At 38.7% G+C, this 19,426-nt stretch overlaps 1 protein-coding gene across 1 annotated transcript; it reads right to left on the bottom strand.

Moving 5' to 3' along the window:
- Positions 1–220: 220 nt before the first annotated feature.
- On the bottom strand, positions 221–19,308 carry LOC133999255 (uncharacterized). Its single transcript, XM_062438443.1, has 6 exons — positions 19,256–19,308; positions 13,055–13,564; positions 10,582–10,591; positions 7,795–8,243; positions 4,836–5,552; positions 221–1,049 (listed from the first exon to the last, which is right to left on the bottom strand). Exons 2-6 carry the CDS (start codon positions 13,546–13,548, stop codon positions 221–223), a joined length of 2,499 nt encoding a protein of 832 aa, XP_062294427.1. The 5' UTR covers positions 13,549–13,564; positions 19,256–19,308.
- Between the last annotated feature and the right edge of the window lie 118 nt (positions 19,309–19,426).

Here is a 19,426-nt window from a genome sequence, read left to right as displayed (position 1 = left end):
TCCGAGCTTCCCCTAATATGGAGCCCAGTTTTCCCTTGGCCCTCCTTTCTTTCACATGTTTGGGGATTTTACAGTTATTTCCCGGCCATCTGTGAGTCTAGGTACTTTAACTTTAACTGAGAAAGTAACAAAATGCAAATGAAATTTCCTTTTTTATACAAATATATAAATATATATTTGAATATGCAAAATAAATTGGTTTGGTAACAGCTTGTAGAGCTCACATGTAGCCCTGTGGACCGTATCGATATCCAGGTGGAAATAGTTGCTGTTGCATGGTATATCCATATCCAGGTTGCGGTGGTTGTGGTTGCATGTTATATCCATATCCAGGTTGAAATGGTTGTGGTTGCATGTTATATCCATATCCAGGTTGAAATGGTTGTGGTTGCATGTTATATCCATATCCAGGTTGAAATGGTTGTGGTTGCATGTTATATCCATATCCAGGTTGAAATGGTTGTGGTTGCATGTTATATCCATATCCAGGTTGAAATGGTTGTGGTTGCATGTTATATCCATATCCAGGTGGAACTGGTTGCAGTTGCATGGTATATCCATATCCAGGTTGGGTTGGTTGTGGTTGGATGATACGAAGGATTGTGATTTGATTGGGATCCCAGACACAATCCTCTTCCAAACCGCTTGGCACCATTCCACAATTGGGAGGTACCCAGGCGGTATCGTATTCAAAGGAATGCCAGGTCTTCAGAAGTGGGTGGTCCTGCTTATTGATGGCGATTACTTTCCCCACGTTGACTGACACCACAATGACGACTTTGTCATAATCAGGGTGATTGATGGGATAGCGGCTAGCTTTATTGAGATCTCTGCTGAGGTAGACGCCTGGGCCAAGCATCCCGTCTGCAGACCGGCGAAAACCTGAGCGCAGGATGGCTACAGCATTCTCCCTGGTGGTGCCATGGTACATGACATACTCCTTATCAACATCTGGTGCTGAGAGGCCTAGTCGACCTACCCCCTCAGGCAGAGTAAAGTCATCCTCAGCCCACTGGAACTGTGTTTGCTGGTACATGGTCTCAGTATCACTGTGGGAAAGAGATTCATTATTCAAAGAAGCTCCCGCAATACTTGTAGTAAGAATAACTTTATTATCAGACCAATACGTTTCGACTTGTGGCCTTCATCAGGGTTATCAGGTCAGGAGGTGTTGGAAATTTGGGGGATTTCCACTGAAGGAGTTGGCTAGCTGCATTATGATATTGTGTAAGCAAGGCTGTATTGAGTAACTGAACACTGCAGTCATCACCTTATTAATAAGTGCAAAGGAAGTGCAGCAAGAAGAACTGAAACTGTACAAGGTGAACAGTAGTAGAAATATGAGAGAAGTAAGCATGATTAATGATTGTTCAGGTTTAATATGAAAGCTGAAAATTAATAAAGGCCATGTGTGCCAGTCTATTTTTATTATTACTATAAATCAGAACCAGAAATATCAGTAACACAAATGACTAATATGTTGGAGCAGTGCCAGGACATTGAAACACTCATGATGTCACACCTGAAGGTAGGCAGTGTAATAACAGTGGGCAGAGACTGGGAGAGTATATATAAGAATGTGTTTCTCAGGTAGCTCCATTGACCAGCCTCAGTTTACGTACAATAATAAAACATTTTTTTAAAGACAGCATTACAATGTGCTTTCCATGAAATGTAAAGTAAAGTATAGAAATAGCAAAATTTACCTCTGACACAGAAAATGGGAAAGCAGCAATGACAAAACTTAAAGGCAATCACGATTATAACACAACATAAAACAGTCAAACCAAAAATAGACAAAACCATGAAATAGAGAAGTAAAAGTCCTGAAGTTTCAACTGGCCAACAGCTGAGGGTTTCCTCCACGATACTCTAACAAAATATTTTAGCTGAGCAAATGTTTCTGTTAAAGTGGCATCATTACATATATAACAGTGTAGCCACACTCTGTTCTGATCATTCAGACTGGAATGTGCTTGAAAAATGCTTTCATTAGTCAGGAAGCTTTTTACTTGAGTCAGACTTGTCAACATGATCCACTAACAAAAAGAGAGCTGAAGACCACTCTGTCTAACACAGTGTTTTTCTGTACTGTACTTTTCTGTGTAAAAACTCAGACTTTTTATGTAAAAAACAAAGTGTGTCTCACGTACCTCTCTCCAGTCTTGTGTCAGTCAGTCTGAGTGCAGAAGAAGAAAAACAAGAGTAGCAAAGAAAGTGGCGGATATAAAGAGCCACGGGCTTTGAGAGGAAATGCCATACATGTACATCCGTCCTCTTTCAGTTTTGTTTCTCGTCTTGCATTGATTCATGACTTTTGTTGACATTCAGTGTGATACAGCAGTGACGTGTTCTGTCTTGCCAGGGACTGGCAGAGGTTTTAAGGCCTTGAATCTGACTCCAACTCCAGGGACTTTCGAGGATTCCTTGATTATGTTTTTCCTGCAAGAAAAAAAAAGTTCATATACAGTGACAGGTGAGCTGCATAACAGTTGAAAACATTTAATTAAAGACACCACTGCCAAGAAGAAACAGGTTTTAGAAGTAGAATTAAAAAACATAAGATCACCAGACTTAACTTTATGGTTGGGGTTCCTGGAAGATAAAATAGTTGCATGGAGGATTAGGGGAGATTTGTAGTGTATACTCCAGGGACCAGTCAATGCTGTGTGAAACTGAAATTTCTTGACAATAAGAAAAAGCCATATCCTTTAACTCACATTGTATGGCAAATAACTAGTTCAATTCAACCCTGTGAGGTAGAGGGGGGAAAAAAGAAAAAGTCATCATCACCCACTGATTCTCACTGAATATCCAAAAATGTACAATTAAAAAATTGCCTTATATTGAGAAAAAATATGTTCTCTGTCACAAAATATCAGCCTGCCAATGCAATTATTGAACTCTTATCTGTACAAAATACATAGGTACTAGCTGTGTATCTTTTTCGGGAAGTCATTAACAGTCCAGGTTTGCAAGACATTTGAGCAAATGCATAATAATATAGAAACAACTCAAATATTTGCATTAAGCCTTATTTAAATAAAGCTTGTATTCCTTCTATTGTTCTCCCTTTCATGTCACACACACTCATTATTCTATGAAAATCAGCTCCTTATATGTCAGAAGTGGAAGTCATCAAGCCATCTACTCTACTGCTACATATCAGACAGGTTCAGTCATCCACTTGTTGCCAGATGGTCCGTTTCCCTTAGTGGTGACAGTGCTCGGCCAAACCTTCATGTGTGATTGCTTCCTGTATAAACACTCGTCTGTCTCTACTTCAGGTTACCTGACCGAATCATCTGACTCACTTTGTTTAATCCAGCTCCTTTAGACTTGTCTACCTTGGACTCACCTATGGTCACCGACTCTGTTTTAGTAGAAACTCGAAGGATTCACTTACCTGACTGCCCACTCCAATGACACCGGACCTCGGCATCAGAATCGGGACTCTAGTAAAAAGGACTTTGCAAAATCTCAATTATTCTGTGACAATAAACCCACATTTGTTCTGCACATTGGGTCAAACTTAAACTAAAACTTAAGGAGCATCTGTTCATCAACCACTTCCTAGTCAGGGATTTTTCCCTCCAATAAGTAATATTCTCATTAAAGAACAGGGGTTTTCAATGTCTGAGACTGTGGGCCTCCCCTTAGACAAAAGTTTGTAAAAAAGTACCCCGTCCTCCTTTAGTTTCATGCATAACTATGGACTAGGCCGGCTGTACATTTGGGGCATTAGGGGCTACCTTCTATGGTAGAACCAAAGTCTCGGATTTCTGAACTGTGCCCTCAGATTCACAATCTGTGTGCACTGATATGTACTCAAATCCAAATAGTGAGAATGCTTTGGTGGTTGAATGGTTAATTCACTGGACTTTGAATTATAACCCACATGACACTAAAAAAAACATTAGACTTTGATTTATTATTTGATTATTTTTTTCAGCTTTTAGCCACAGTTTGATTAGGTTTAGGCAACAAAACTACTCGGTTGATTTGGAATACATGTAGCCTTGTAATTCATCTTCACAAACTATGAAATATATGCATTATGTAGCTACACTTTGAGACAACATTTTATCTGTCACTCACTGCTGAAAGTACAGGACACAACAAATGAATATCTTAAAATATGGTGAAATATAAACTAACAGACTCTATACTACAGGAAATGACACTGCAAAGTATTAATAATGTAAATGTTCTTGCCATACCTTGTCTTACTTGTCACTAATATCGCACCCCCACTTTTAACTATAATTAGGTGACCATGCAGTCAAAAGTGAAGATATAAACATTGTGTAGTGTTCATATGGCTTTTTTTTTTAGCATCGTATCAAACCTCAATCTTGCAAACTGTAGTCCAATGTAAAAAACATTCAACAATCATAATGACTCCAGTTTATTACATGGTTTAGATTGCACCATTGTAAAAGCACTGCCCCCCTATTATTTCTATCAACCCTCTCAAGTATACCGGGCTAAAACTGGGCCTGCCTATAGATACTGATTGATCCCATAGACACTCAACAATTGAGTCAAGATAGCCTGATATCGCTATTTGACATAACTTTTAAGTATTCCCAAAGGTGTTTTAAAGGACCCACACACCACAAATCAAATTCTTGTCACCTTCTCTGTATTCAGATAGCAGCAGATGTTTCAAAGGTGAGAAAACCCATAACACACCAATTTAAGATTTAAGAGTACCAATTTATTTTCCAGGTTACAATGCCATGAGTACAAAAATCCAAATGTAATTTCCTGTTTATAAAAACATATTTGAACATGCAAAATAAATTGGTTTGGTAATAGCTTGTAGAGCTCACATGTAGCCTTGTGGACCACATCCATATCCATATCCATATCCATATCCCTGACCATGACCATGACCATGACCATATCCATGACCATATCCATATCCATGACCATGACCATGACCATGACCATATCCATGACCATATCCATATCCATGACCATATCCGTATCCATTTCCATATCCATGTCTGTGTCCAGTTGGGACGCGTTGTGGTGGGATGATATATCCAGGTGGGACTGGACGTGGTTTGAGTATACCAAGGATTGTGATTCTATTGGGATCCCAGACACAAACCACCTCCCTCACCAATCCACACCCGGGAGGTATCCAGGCGGTGTCGAACACTCGGCCGAACCTGCGGTGGTGCCAGGTCTTCCGACATGGGTGGTCCATATAAGTGATGGTGATCACTCTCCCCACATCAACCAAGACCTTAATAACGACTTTGTCATACTCAGGGTGACGATTGGGATAGTAGCTAGCTTTCTTCACATCTCTGCTGAGGTAGACGCCTGGGCCAAGCATCCCGTCTCTAGACCAGCGAAAACCATATCTCAGGATGGCTGCAGCATTTGCACTGGAGGTGCCGTGGTACATGACGCACTTTTTACCATCATCTGGCGCATCATCTCCTGAGAAGCCCAGTTGACTTACCCCCTCAGGCAGGTCAAAGTAATTCTCAGCGCACTGGAACTTTTTTTTACGGGGCATGTTGGTCTCAATATTACTGTGGGAAAGAGAAGAAAAGTGTAAAGACTTCAGAAGGATTTCAAACAATAAACTAAACATCACTGCAAATAAAACATTTTTTTAAAAATCATAGAAAAAATGAAAGAAGACACCTGATTCAGTGAAATATAGTAAACTTATAGCTTAGCATGAAAACTGGAATTGTCGTGTTCAAATTTGAAAAAAGTGTTATGGAGATTTCCTTAATCAATGGTGAGAGAGAAAATCATGAGTCCAGTAAACAAATTTAAATCATAATCATAAAATACTCTCGATGTTTAAAGATCAAAGGGTTTATTGACAAGGCAAAGAACTGAATGCACAGCTGCAGACTTAATCTACTTCGTTCGGGAGTTCCATAAAAAAGCCCATAATGTGTATTTACGATCCCTTATATTCAACTGCAGTTTGGGTGTTGTGCTGACTTTGCAAATTCATTGGTTCGTTCTTATTGCTATGATTCTTTTTGGTGTCAGCCAATCAGCAATGGGAACGTCATATATTTTTGAGGGTTTTCTGTGTAAAGGTTTATTATTCTTATCATACCATCTTTTTGTCTATCGCTATGTGTCTGGAGTTGCTTCCTGTAAAGGAGTTTGCTGCTGCGATTGGGCTTCCTGTTAAGCGGTTTCTACGCACCTGCAGCTCCGTACTAGTTCCACTTAAGACTGAACTTGCATATCTGCATTATCATGACAACACCCAAGCTGACAGTGATTAACCATGTCATGTCCATGTTAAGCATCAGTTTTTTTTTGTTTTGTTTTTTACAGTGTAATACTATCTCATGTCAATATAAAAATTCTCCTGTAACTGTGAATACATGAATGATCAACTCTGACTTGAATTCAATTTTTTTTCTTCACATTATTTATAATAATGGAATTGCCAACCTTAGTAAAAGTATGTCTTTCTTGTTGTTTGAGATAATTTTTCCGTTATTATGAGGAAGTTCAACAAACTGAGTGTAGTGTAGTCACACTTTTAATTCAGAGGAAATCTCTGTTCTGATCATTCAGGCCGGCAAAGATCAGAAAAAAGTGCTTTCATCGGTCAGGAAGCTTTTTAGTTGAGTCAGACGTGTCAACATGATTCACTGAAACATGATCTAATAAGAACGGTAAAAACTCTTTAGTGAAAATAACAAAGTGTATTTCACGTACCTCTCTCCAGTGTTGTGTTGGTCCCTGAGTGCAGGCAGGTTGTAAATGAATGGTTTTTAGACGTGTCCAAGATTTTAAAAAAAAACAAAAAAAAACTCAGGCTTTTGGAGGAAATGCCATATATGTGCATCCATCTTCTCTCAGTTTCGTTTCTCATCTTGCGCTGTCTTATGACATTTTGTGTAATAAAGAGGAAGTGTTTAATTTTAATACACGGGTGTTTTCACAACAGCAGTGACATGTTCTGTCCTGCCAGCAACTGACATCGGAGGATTTAGGGCCTTGAATTTGAGCAAAGTCCGACGCCAGGGACATTCCAGGCTTTCTCGGTTATGTTTTTCCTGCAAGAAAAATAAAATAATAATAATAATTTCGCCCAGATGAGCTTCATAAGAGTGGGAAACATTAAATTGAAGACATCAATATCAGGAAGAAACAGGTTTGACAACTGAGAGCGCACACAATGGAATCATATTTCCGTCATGCTTTTCATTTCCATGACATGAAGCAGTTTGTAAACTTTATTTGATCCAGGTTATAAAGATAAGGAGGGTCATGAACTTCCTTCAGTTTATTGCATGATTTAGATGACACAGATTTCTCAAAGCACCGCCCCCCTATTATATCTACCAACCCCCTCAAGTATATTGAGCTACAACCAGGCCTGCCTGTAGATCATGATTATGTTATTTGATCCCATAGACACTCAACAATTGAGCCAAGATACCCTGATATTGCTTTTTGACATGTGTTTTAAATCCTCCACACACCACAAATTAAATTCTTGTCAGCTTCATTGTATTCTGATGGCAGCAGATGTTTCAAAGGTGAATATCTCACAATAAAAATATACCCATCACACAGCAATTTAAGATTTAAGATGACCAATTTATTTTTCATGTTACAGTGACAATAAATACAAATGTCAATTCCTGTTTACAAAAATATATAAAAATATATTTGAACATGCCCAAATAAATTGCTTTGGTAGCAGATCGTAGAGCTACCATGTAGCCCTGTGGACCGTATCCATGTCCAGGTTGTGGTTGGTTGGTATATCCAGGTGGAGCTGGTTATGGTTCGATTATATGAAGGATTGTGATTCGATTGGGATCCCAGACACAATCCACCTCCCTCACCAATCCACACCCTGGAGGTATCCAGGCAGTGTCGAACACCGGGCCGTATTTGGGGTCCTGCCAGGTCTTCCGACGTGGGTGGTCCATATTATCGATGGTAATCACTCTCCCCACGTCAACCAAGACCTTGATAACAACTTTATCATTGTCAGGGTGACCATTGGGATAGTAGCGCGCTTTCTTCAGATCTCTGCTGAGGTAGACGCCTGGGCCAAGCATCCCGACTGAAGACCGGCGAAAACCTGAGGCCAGGATGGATGCAGCATTTGCACTGTTGGTGCCGTGGTACATGACGCAATTTTTACCTTCAACTTGCTCTGAGAGGCCCAGTCGGCCTACTTCCATGGGCAGAGTAAAGGGTTCCTCAGCACACTGGAACTGCGATTGCTAGTACATGGTGGTCTCAGGACCACTGTGGGAAAGAGATTTATAAGTTTAAAGACTTAAAAGGATTACATGCACAGAAACAAAACATCACTGCAAATAAAACTAATACAGACACGAAAGACGACACACATGATTCAGAGACATGCTACTACACTATGCTAATATTTAGATTTTTGAGATTCAGTTCTTCTTGGGGAACAAAACTGAGAGGCAGCTAAATGCTAACCTCTGCATGCTAACATGCTCTCAACGTCAGTACCAACATGCTGACGTTTAACAGGTAGTTTAGTATCTTCACACGGTAACATCTGTTTATTTGCATTAAGTATTTTTCCTCTAGCGCCACCATGAGGTTAACATTTTTGGTTTTTAGTGAAATATCTCAACAACTATTGAATGGTGCCCAGGCGATGAATCCTAATAAATTGAACTTATTTTCCAGCACCATCATCAGGTCAAAATTTCACATTGTTCAATACTTTGGTTTATGACCAAATACCAACAAAACTGATATTCTCATCAGCCTCAGCTATACTTCGTGTTTACTGCTAATGTGTGGCTTGCTATAGTAAACCACAGTAAGCCGGTAAACATGGCAAACATTATTAGTTTAGTTTAGCTGATACATCTATTCATTGTTTCTCTTGCTGTGATTTGTGTGACCCTGGACGAGAGGATGTGTGGGAGTGGGAGGGTGAGGGGATAGATAACAGACTGTATATGTTTCCACATGTCAAGAAGACATCTTTCAACGTTACAGTGTTTTTAGTAGCAAAGTCTTTGTGTTACTATACTTCCATCACAGCTCAACAGGGAAACACTAAGAGGGAATCTGATTCTAAAAACACTGTAAATGTGTCAGATATCACTTGATATGACTAATTCAGACCGCTGAAGCTCAATAGAAGCTGATCATCTACTTTTAAATGACTGGGTGGACACACTGTGGATTTTGTCCTCCATCACTTCCACTGAAAGCACATTTGTAGGAGAGCTTTTGATTGTCAGAAATCTCTGTTCTGATCATTCAGGTCGGCAAATACCAGAAAAAAGTATTTTCATCAGTCAGAAAGCTTTTTAGTTGAGTCAGATTTGTCAATATAATCTACTACTAAAAAGAACAGTAAAAACACTTTAGTGAGAAAAATGTGAGTTTCACGTACCTCTCTGCAGTGTTGTGTTGGTCTCTGAGTGCCGGTAGATTGTAAATGAATGTTCACTTAGAAGTGGCCGACACAACAAGCATCAGGTTTTAGGAGGAAATGCCATATAGGTATCTTGTCTTGCATTGTTTCATGACTGTGGTATACAGTGAGGTATGATGTTTATATTTAGCATGCAGGTGTTTTAATCGCAGCAGTGATCTATCATACCAACAGCTGACATCTGAGGTTTTTAATAGTCTTGAATCTGATCAGAATCTGACTCGAGGGACTTTCCAGGCTTCCCCGGTTAAGTATTTCCTCCAAGAAAAAAATAAACAGTGGTAAACATTTAATTAAACCCATCACTGTCAAGAAGGAACAGGTTTGACAACTGAAAGCACGCACACCACAATCACATTCGCATCATATTTTGTACGTGTGGAGTAGATGTGTGTTTGGCTGAACGCATCGGCACCCACTTGCTGATTAAGGTTGGCAGTTAAAAGGGCCGAGTATCGAGCTGACGGTGCCAGCAGCCCATTCAGCCTTGAGCTGTGTGGTGTTGTAAAACTAGTTGCAAGTAACTGTTGTTGTGTTGTTGTGATAATTGGTGGTGTTTACTCCCTTGTACTCCTGCGGGAGGGTGAATTTCTTTAATTGTTTTCATTACTATCCCTATTTTAAATAACTGGATAATCATTCTAATTGGGTTGCTCATTTATGTATTATGTATTTTGTGGTAATCCTTCTCTGTTTGTCTTGTTTCTTTCTTTCCCTAGGTAACATCCCTGTTACTCCCTTCATCCCCTGTTTTTTTATATTCATGGACATATTTGTTTAAGTTTTGATTCTGCTGAGGCAGCTGATTTCCAGGACATGAACAGCTTGTAAACTTTATTTGGTAATAAAGACAAGGAGGGGAAGGAGGAGGAGGAGGAGGAGCAGGTCCAGAGGGAGGATGAGGAAAAGTAAAGGACAATTTATGTCACATTAGTGTTGGTTGCAGGTCAGAGGTCAAAAACACTGTCATGAAGTTTAGCGAAAGTTCAGACAGGAATAACATCTTTTTGCATGCTCACATCTGTAGTTTTATTTCTTGTCATTCTGAGCCTCATACTGTTCTCTCTCAATGCTCATAATTTCCTTGCTGTCATTTCTGGGGCATCAATTGAGATGTCAGCTGTTCACCTCACCTGGTCACATCTAACCAATAGCACGGTGACACACCTTCTTTTTCAGCCTATCATAATGCAGCTGGCTTTTTAATTTTTTTCTCCCTCTCTGCTTTAGTGCTTTCTTGATGCTGTTTTGTGTTACTCATCACCTCCCCATCACCACCCAGTCTCCAGATTCATCAGTGCATCACTTCATCAACCTCATCAGCCCGATCAGTCTCAGCAGAAGTCAGATTGAAGTCAATTGTCGCGTCAACCCAACTGGTCGAGGAAGATGGCCGCCCACCCGGTTCTACCTGAGGTTTTTCCTGTTAAAGGAGACTTTTTCCTTGCTGCTGTCGCCAAGTGCTGCTCATGGGGTAATGTATGGGTCTTTTGATTTAAAGAGTACAGTCTAGACCTGCTCTATGTGTAAAGTGCCTTGAGATTAAGTTTGATGTGATTTGGTGCTTTATAAATATTGACTGATTGAAATATTCAGCCACCACTACTAGTGTCTGGACATAACTCTTTTTACTTCATTTCCTGGTCTCTCCTGATTGAAATAAAGTCCTTTACAAAAAAAATCATTCACTCAAAAAAGTGATTCAAAAGATGAAACCTGATCTCCTCAGATGAGTCTAAATCTGGACATTGAACAGATTTCCAGGTCTATATTTATATTCTGGGGCTGTATTGGACTATCTTATTATTAAATTAATATTGATGCAGCCCCTCAGTTCTATCTCTGCTATATATCACAATCTCTTGACTTTGTACTGAAGTTTATTGGGAAATTTACAATGTAGTACAAAGTCTACAAGTTGTCATATGCAGCACAAATAGCTAATGAAGCTTTAAACAGAACTACTCCATAGACTGAAAACATGATCACTGTTATTACTCTTTGGCGCTGTTTCTTAACAAACTAATGTGACCAAACTGTTCATAATGAAGGAACATGTCACCCAGTGCAGCCATGGCTCACTGATGTGTCTTTAACAGTTTTTGGATGACAATGGAGTAAAAATTGTTAGTAGTTTGGTTAATTGTTGGTTTGGATCTAAAACATAAGATTAGTTGACAATAAGAAAGATACAGAAAATCACTGATTTTTAACTTGATGGTTGTGGTTCCTGGAAGATCCAATAGATGCATGGAGGATTGGGGGAGATTTGTAGAGTATGCTCCAGGGACCGGTCGATACTTTTTATGATTTTAGTACATAGTCAGGTAGGCTGTGTTTAATTTTAATACACAGATGTTTTCACCACAGCAGTGACGTGTTCTGTCCTGCCAGCGACTGATATCAGAGGTTTTAGGGCCTTGAATCTGAGCTAAGTCCAACTCCAGGCTTAATACTCCAGGGACTAGGGCTGAGTGATATGGGCAGAATCAAATATCATATTTTTGACCAAATATCTCGATATCAATATTTTGACAATATTGTAGAAATTACTATTGGTGCTTTCACAAAATATTTATGCAGTGAGATTTTTGATATATAATCATCAGTAATGTGGATAAAGGCAGATAATAGAACCGTCTGTTAAGCTCAGAAAATTACATTTTTAGTGTAATGCAGCCTTTAAAAGCAGGAAAAGACAACCTTATTATGCTTATTACGATATTCACAATCTAAGATTATATCTATAAAATATCACAATATCAATATAATATCGATTTATTGCCTGGCCCTACCAGGAACCAGTCAATGCTGTGTGAAACTGATGTGTGGAATAGTTGAGATTTCTTGACAATAACAAAAATATAGAAAGATGGCAGCCATATCCTTTAACTCACAGTTTATGGCAAACAACTAGTTCATTTTAAGCAAAAACCAACATTCAATGGATGAATTCAATAAATAAATGACACTGTAAGGTGTTTAATTGTTCTGCCATTCCTCTTCTTACTTGTCACTAATATTGCACCCCCACTTTTAACTAGTTGCCCATACAGTGTTCATATCAAAAGTCAATATTGGCTTCTTTTTTTGTTGTTGCATCATATGGGTATCAATCCTCAATCTTCCAAACTAAAGTCTGGTGTAAAAACCATTCAACCATCATAACTTCATGGTTTAGATTTTTTCAATTTTTCAAAGTACTGCCCTCCTATTATTTCTACCAACCCCCTCATGTATATCAGACTGAAAGCAGGCCTGCCTATATATCATGATAATGTTATTTGATCCCATAGACACTCAACAGCTGAGCAAAGGTAGACTGATATTACTGTTTGATATGTGTTTTAAATCCTTATCACACCAGAAAATGAAATTCTTGTCAGCTTCATTGTAATCAGATGGCAGCAGATGTTTCAAAGGTGAATATCTCAAAAATAAAAATATACCCATCACACAGCAATTTAAGATTTAAGACCAATTTATTTTCCATGTTACAGTGACAGAGTAAAAAAATACAGATGTCACTTCCTTTTTATACAAATATATAAAAATATATTTGAACATACAAAATAAATTGATTTGGTAACAGCTTGTAGAGCTCACATGTAGCCCTGTGCACCATATCCAGGTTGGACTGGACGTGGTTTGATTGTAAAAAAGCGTTTGATTCGAGTGGGATCCCAGACACAATCCTCCTCCAAACCGCTTTGCACCATTCCACAATTGGGAGGTACCCAGGCGGTGTCGTATCCACTGTAATGCCAGGTCTTCTGAAGTGGGTGGCCCTGATAATTGATGGCGATCACTTTCCCCACGCTGACCAACACCACAACGACGACTCTGTCATTCTCAGGGTGACCAATGGGATAGCGGCTAGCTTTCTTCAGATCTCTGCTGAGGTAGACGCCTGGGCCAAGCATCCCGTCTTTAGACTGCTGAAAACCTGACTGCTTGATGGCTGCAGCATTTGTACTGGTGGTGCCGTGGTACATGATGTACTTTTTACCATCAATTGGCGCCGAGAGGTCCAGTCGACCTACTCCCTCAGGGAGGTCAAAGTCATCCTCAGCCCACTGGAACTGTTGTTGACGGTACATGTTGGTCTCAATATTACTGTGGAAAAGGGAAGAAAAGTGTAAAGACTTCAGAAGGATTTCATACAAATAAACTAAACATCACTGCAAATTAAAGTAATACAGAAAAGAAAGAAAATCAGGACATGATTCAGAGAACTATAAACAGCTTAACATGAAAACTGGAACCAGAAAAGGAAATCTGTTAACCTAGCCATGAAACAAGACTAAGAGAGAGCTAAATGCTAAAGTCTGTATGCTAACAATGTGCATGCTGATGTTTACTGGGTAGTTTAGTGTATTTGCATGGCAACATTTGCTAATTAGCACCAAACATAATGTGTTTTTTTCTAGCGCCACCATCAAGGTGACTTTTTGGGGTTTTAGTGAAATATCTTGACAACTATTAAACTACAAACAAAATTTCATACCAATATTCATTGTGCCCGGATGATGAATCCTAAAAACTTTTGTGATCTGCCTTTTCCTCTAGCGCCACCATCAGGTCAGGTTTGTAATTTTTCCAAACATCAGCTTGTTAACATTGTCACTGTGAGCATAGCATGCTGGTGTTATGTAGCTCAAAGCACAGCTGGGCTCAAGTGCAGCTCACTGTATATAAATATGGACATCATGACAGCTCCATAACAGTGGAGCCAAAAGGTTTTGATCGCTCCCTGGTGGTCGGTTGCAGTATAGGTCATAAACCCATTTCCCTCCATGTTAGCAGATGGGCCAAATTTAAAAATCAAAGTATGTTACTTTTCTTTTTTTTCTCAAAGATGGTTTCTGTCATTTTAAGCAGTTTTTAATCCAAGATACAGAATAAAATGTGGGTGTTGTGTCTACTGGGTCCAGAAGTCATGATACACAAATGAAGTGGAGACTAAACTGTTTGTAGCTCTTATAGATTGTAAGAACTCCGTTCAGGTGGGTTAATACAGTGTATTACCATCTCATGTCAGTATAAACATACTCTTAATTGTCTGGATACAGTATTTATAGAATGAAAATGTATGAATGATCAACTCCGAACTTAATTTTTTTTTAAAGTTCCACATAATTTATAATTATGAAAATGTCACCCTTAGTAAATATATATAATTAAATAAATCTTCACATTAAGAAATATTTTTATCACAATAATGATTAAAGTTTCTTTATTAGGTGCTTCTATCATGACATATGCATCAGATGGGCTCAGTTTTTTCTCTCATAGAGATGCAGAGTGTCTAACAGCCACATCCATGTTACTTAGTAAAAGCAGAATTTTAGGTAAGATTGTATCAATTCATTCAAACATTTATGTATATGCTATTTTTACAAGTCACAGATACAGTTTTGCATTTCAAACACCCTAATTGTGTCTTGTGTAATATTTTCCTCATAATAAAGAATGTACTTGTACTTTTTTTTTTTTTTAAGATTCTTCTTGGCATATACACCTTTATTGAGCAGTAGACACACAGGAAACATGAGAGAGAGAGGGCTGTGATATGCAGCAAAGGAACTCCGGCTGGGATTTGAACCCAGGGTCGGCTGCGTATGTGGCACGCGCTCTAACCACTCGACCACCTGCGCACCAAAGAATGTACTTGTTTTAACAAGACATTAATTTTATGATGACTTCTTTTTCTTGTTGTTTGAGGTAACTTTCCCCATTGTGATGAAGAGGTTTTCTTGCTACATCAACAAACTGAGCAAATCTGTTCTTGTTAAGGTGACAACATTACTTATATAACAGTTAGTCACACTTTAGGTTCAGAAGAAATCTCTGTTCTGATCATTCAGGCCGGCAAAGACCAGAAAAGGTGCTTTTATAAGTCAGGAAGCTTTTTTGTTGAGTCAGACGTGTCAACATGATCCACTAAGAAAAAGAGGGATGAGTACCACGCTGTCTAACACAGTATTTTTTTGTACTTTATGTAAAAACTCAGGACTCTTTATGGAAAAAACAAAGTGTGTTTCACGTACCTCTCCAGTCTTGTGTTGGTCCCTGAGTGCAGGCAGTAAATGAATGTTCGCTTATAGGTGGCAAATATAAAGAGGGTCAGACTTTGGGAGGAATTTCCATATATGTAAATCCATCCTCTTTCAGTTTCATTTCTCGTCTTGCATTGTTTCATGACTTTCCTTTACAGTCAAATAGGACATGTTTGAATTTAGTACATGGGTGTGGTCACCACAGCAGTGCCGTGTTCTGTTTTCAGAGGTTTTAGGGCCTTGAATATAATCTTTTTTTTTGGTTGTGGTTCCTGGAAGATCCAATAGCTGCATGGAGGATTGGGGGAGATTTGTAGAGTATGCTCCAGGGACCGGTCGATACTTTGTGAAACTGATGTGTGGAACAGTTGAGATTTCTTGACAATAAGAAAAGTATAGAAAAAAGGCAGCCATATCCTTTAACTCCAAGTATTTCAATTTAAGCAAAAACCAACATTCAATGCATGGACTCAATAAATAAAAGAAGGTAAGGTATTATTAATGTAAATTTTCCTTCCAAAACTCCTCTTACTTGTCATTAACATTGCACCCCCACATTTAACTATAACTAAGCTCCCTTGTAGTCAAATGTGAACACATAAACAATGTGTAGTGTTTATATCAAAAGTCAATATTGGCTTTTTTTTTTTTTTAGCATTATATGGTTATCAAACCTAAATCTTCCAAACTAAAGTCCAGTGTAAAAACCTTTCACCCATCATAATTCCCTTATTGCTCGGTTTAGATGGCACTTTACTTTGTAAAAGCACTGCCTCCCTATTATTTCTAACAAGGCCCTTAAGTACATCCGGCTGAAACCGGGCCTGTAGATCATGATTATGTTATCTGATCCCATAGACACTCAACAGCTGAGCCAAAACAGCATGATATTGCTATTTGACATAACTTTTAAGTATTTTCTAATGTGTTTTAAATCCTTCACACACCACAAATAAAATTATTGTTACATTCATTGTACTCAGATGGCAGCAGATGTTTCACAGGTGAAAAAATATACTCATCTCACAACAATTCAAGATTTAAGATGACCGATTTATTTTCCAGGTTACAATGACAGAGTAAAACGATGCAAATGTAATTTCCTTTTTTATACAAATATATACAGTTTATATTTTAAAATTTTATTTAAGATTTATTTGGCAAGGACAGTACACATCGGCATTTTAGTTCACACTGCAATGTAAATGTGTCAGAGTTAGCCAAGAGGCCAGTTTTCATCTGTAATCCCTGTGCAGGTCAACAACTTAACCAATAAAGGAGAGAAAAGATCACTGATACAAAAAGTGAGTAAAAGCAATGTCCATGATAGAGTCTGATGGTGATATTTAGGCTACAGAAACAGTAGTTTTAGTGATGGCTGCAGTTCTGGTGTTGTTTGAGCCAGTGTTTTAGAGTTTATTTGAACAGAGAAAGGGTTGTACAGGTCCTTATGGGTAGAGTTCCAGTAGTGTGATACTCAGACAGAGAAGGCTAAGCATCCAAACATACTCTTTCTATAAGGAACAACTCAGTCCCCTCCAAATGTGGACCTTGTAGTTCTGATATTGTCCTTTCTGGCATCAAACTGGCTCAGTGGTGGAGGGGCAAGACCATGTAAGATTTTAGAAACAAGGCAGGCTTCATTGAAAAGACTGAGATTGTCCAGAGTGAGAAGAATGAGTGAGAGTGCTTGTTTATTGAGGGGCTTGAGTTGATGTATTGGAGTTATTCCTGATGAATATACAAAATAAATTGGTTTGGTTAAAGCTTGTAGAGCTCACATGAAGCCCTTTGCACCACATCCATATCCTGGCTGTGGTTGAATGGTGTATGCAGGCTGGACTGGTTGTGGCTGAATGGTTTATGTAGGCTGGATTAGGGCTGGGCGATGTAGATAAAATCAAATATCACAACATTTTTGACTAAATACCTTGATTGCAACAATATTGTAGAGATGATTATTGGTGCTGCTTTCACAAAATATTGACATAATGACACTTGATAAATAATCATCAGTAATTTAGATATAATGACTAGGTGAGTAAAGGCAAATAATAGCTAGAACATTCTGGTAAGTTCAGAAAATTACATAATTTTACTGTAATACAGCCTTTAAAACCAGGAAAAGACAACACTTATGCCATATCACGATATTACGATATGCAAATTCTAAGACGATATTTAACCTCATATCGCGATATAATTTTGATATGTTGCCCAGCCGTAGCCTGGAACAGTTGTGGTTGGATGGCAGGTTGGACTGGTCGTGGTTTGATTATACAAAGGATTTTGATTCGATTGGGATCCCAGACACAATCCTCCTCCAAACCGCTGTTCACCATTCCACAATTGGGAGGTACCCAGGCAGTGTCGTACACCTGACCGAATCTGGGATCGTTCCAGGTGTTCTGACGTGGGTGGCCCTGATAATTGATGGCGATCACTTTCCCCACATTGACCAAGACCTTAATGACGACTTTGTCATGCTCAGGGTGATCAATGGGATAGCGTCTGGCTTTCTCCAGATCTCTGCTGAGGTAGATGCCTGGGCCCAGCATCCCACCTTTAGACCGGCGGAAACCAAAGCTCAGGATGGATAAAGCTTTCAGTCTGGTGGTGCCATGGTACATGATGAGCTTTTTACCATCATATGACGCCCCTACCTCCTTAGGCTGTGTAAAGCCATCCTGGAGATGTGTTAGACGGAACATGTTGATCTCAGTATCACCGTGGGAAAGACTTCAGAAGGATTTCATACAAAGAAACTAAACATCACTGCAAATAAAATACAGGAATGAAACAACAAAAAATTAGGACATGATTCAGAGAAATATAAAAAGCTTAGCATGAAAATTGGAACCAGAAGAGGAAAACTATTTGCCTAGCCATAAAACAAAACTAAGAAGGAGCTAAGGTTTGTAATTTTTCCAATACCTTGTTCATGACATAAATATCAGCTTGTTAACATAGCATGCTGGTGTTATGTAGCTCAAAACACAGCTTGGCTTAAGTGCAGCTCGTCCACTGTGTATAAATATGGACATCATGACAGCTCCAGAAAAGTGGAGTCCAAGTGTCTTGATCATCCCTGGTGGTTGGTTGCAATATAGGTAATAAAAACATTTATCTCCATGTTAGCAGATGGGACATGAGCCAAACTAAACAAATAAAGTACAATGAGTCCAAAAATCATGATACACAAATTAAGTGGAGACTCTAAGCTGTTTGTAGCTCTTAGAAACTGAGACCTTTTCAAGTGTTTTTTACAGTGTAATATCATCTCATGTCAATATAAAAATGCTCTTACTTCTTTGGTTACAGTATTTATAGAAGGAAAATGCATAAATGATCAACTCTGACCTGAATTTAAATGTTTTTTCACGTTATTAATAATTATGGAATTGCCCCCCTTAGTAAAAGTATGTCTTTCTTGTTGTTTGAGATAATTTTTTTCATTATGGTGAGGAAGTTCAACTAACTGAGCAAATTTGTTTCTGTTAAGTTGGCATCATTGGATAGATAACGGTCACACTTTAAGTTCAGAGGAAATCCCTGTTCTGATCATTCAGACTACTAAAGATCAGAAAAAAGTGCTTCAATTAGTCAGGAAGCTTTTTTGTTGAGTCAGACATGTCAACATGATCCACTAATAAAAAGAGAGCTGATGACCACGCTGTCTAACACAGTATGTTTTCGTACTTTCTGTAAAAGCTCAGACACTTCATGGAAAACAAAGTCTGTCACGTACCTTTCTCCAGTGTTGTGTTGGTCCCTGAGTGCAGGCAGTAAATGAATGTTCACTTAGAAGCATCCGATATAAAGAGCGTCAGGCGTTGGAAGGAAATACCATATACGTGTCTTTCAGTTTGTTTGTTTCTTGTCTTGCATTGTTTTATGATTTTAGTACATAGTCAGGTAG

The sequence above is a fragment of the Scomber scombrus genome, chromosome 18 (genome assembly GCF_963691925.1).
Source record: "Scomber scombrus chromosome 18, fScoSco1.1, whole genome shotgun sequence".
Lineage (NCBI taxonomy): Eukaryota > Metazoa > Chordata > Actinopteri > Scombriformes > Scombridae > Scomber > Scomber scombrus.
The sequence above is the reverse complement of the archived record's forward strand: the minus strand, read 5'-3'. Positions and strand labels throughout refer to the sequence as shown.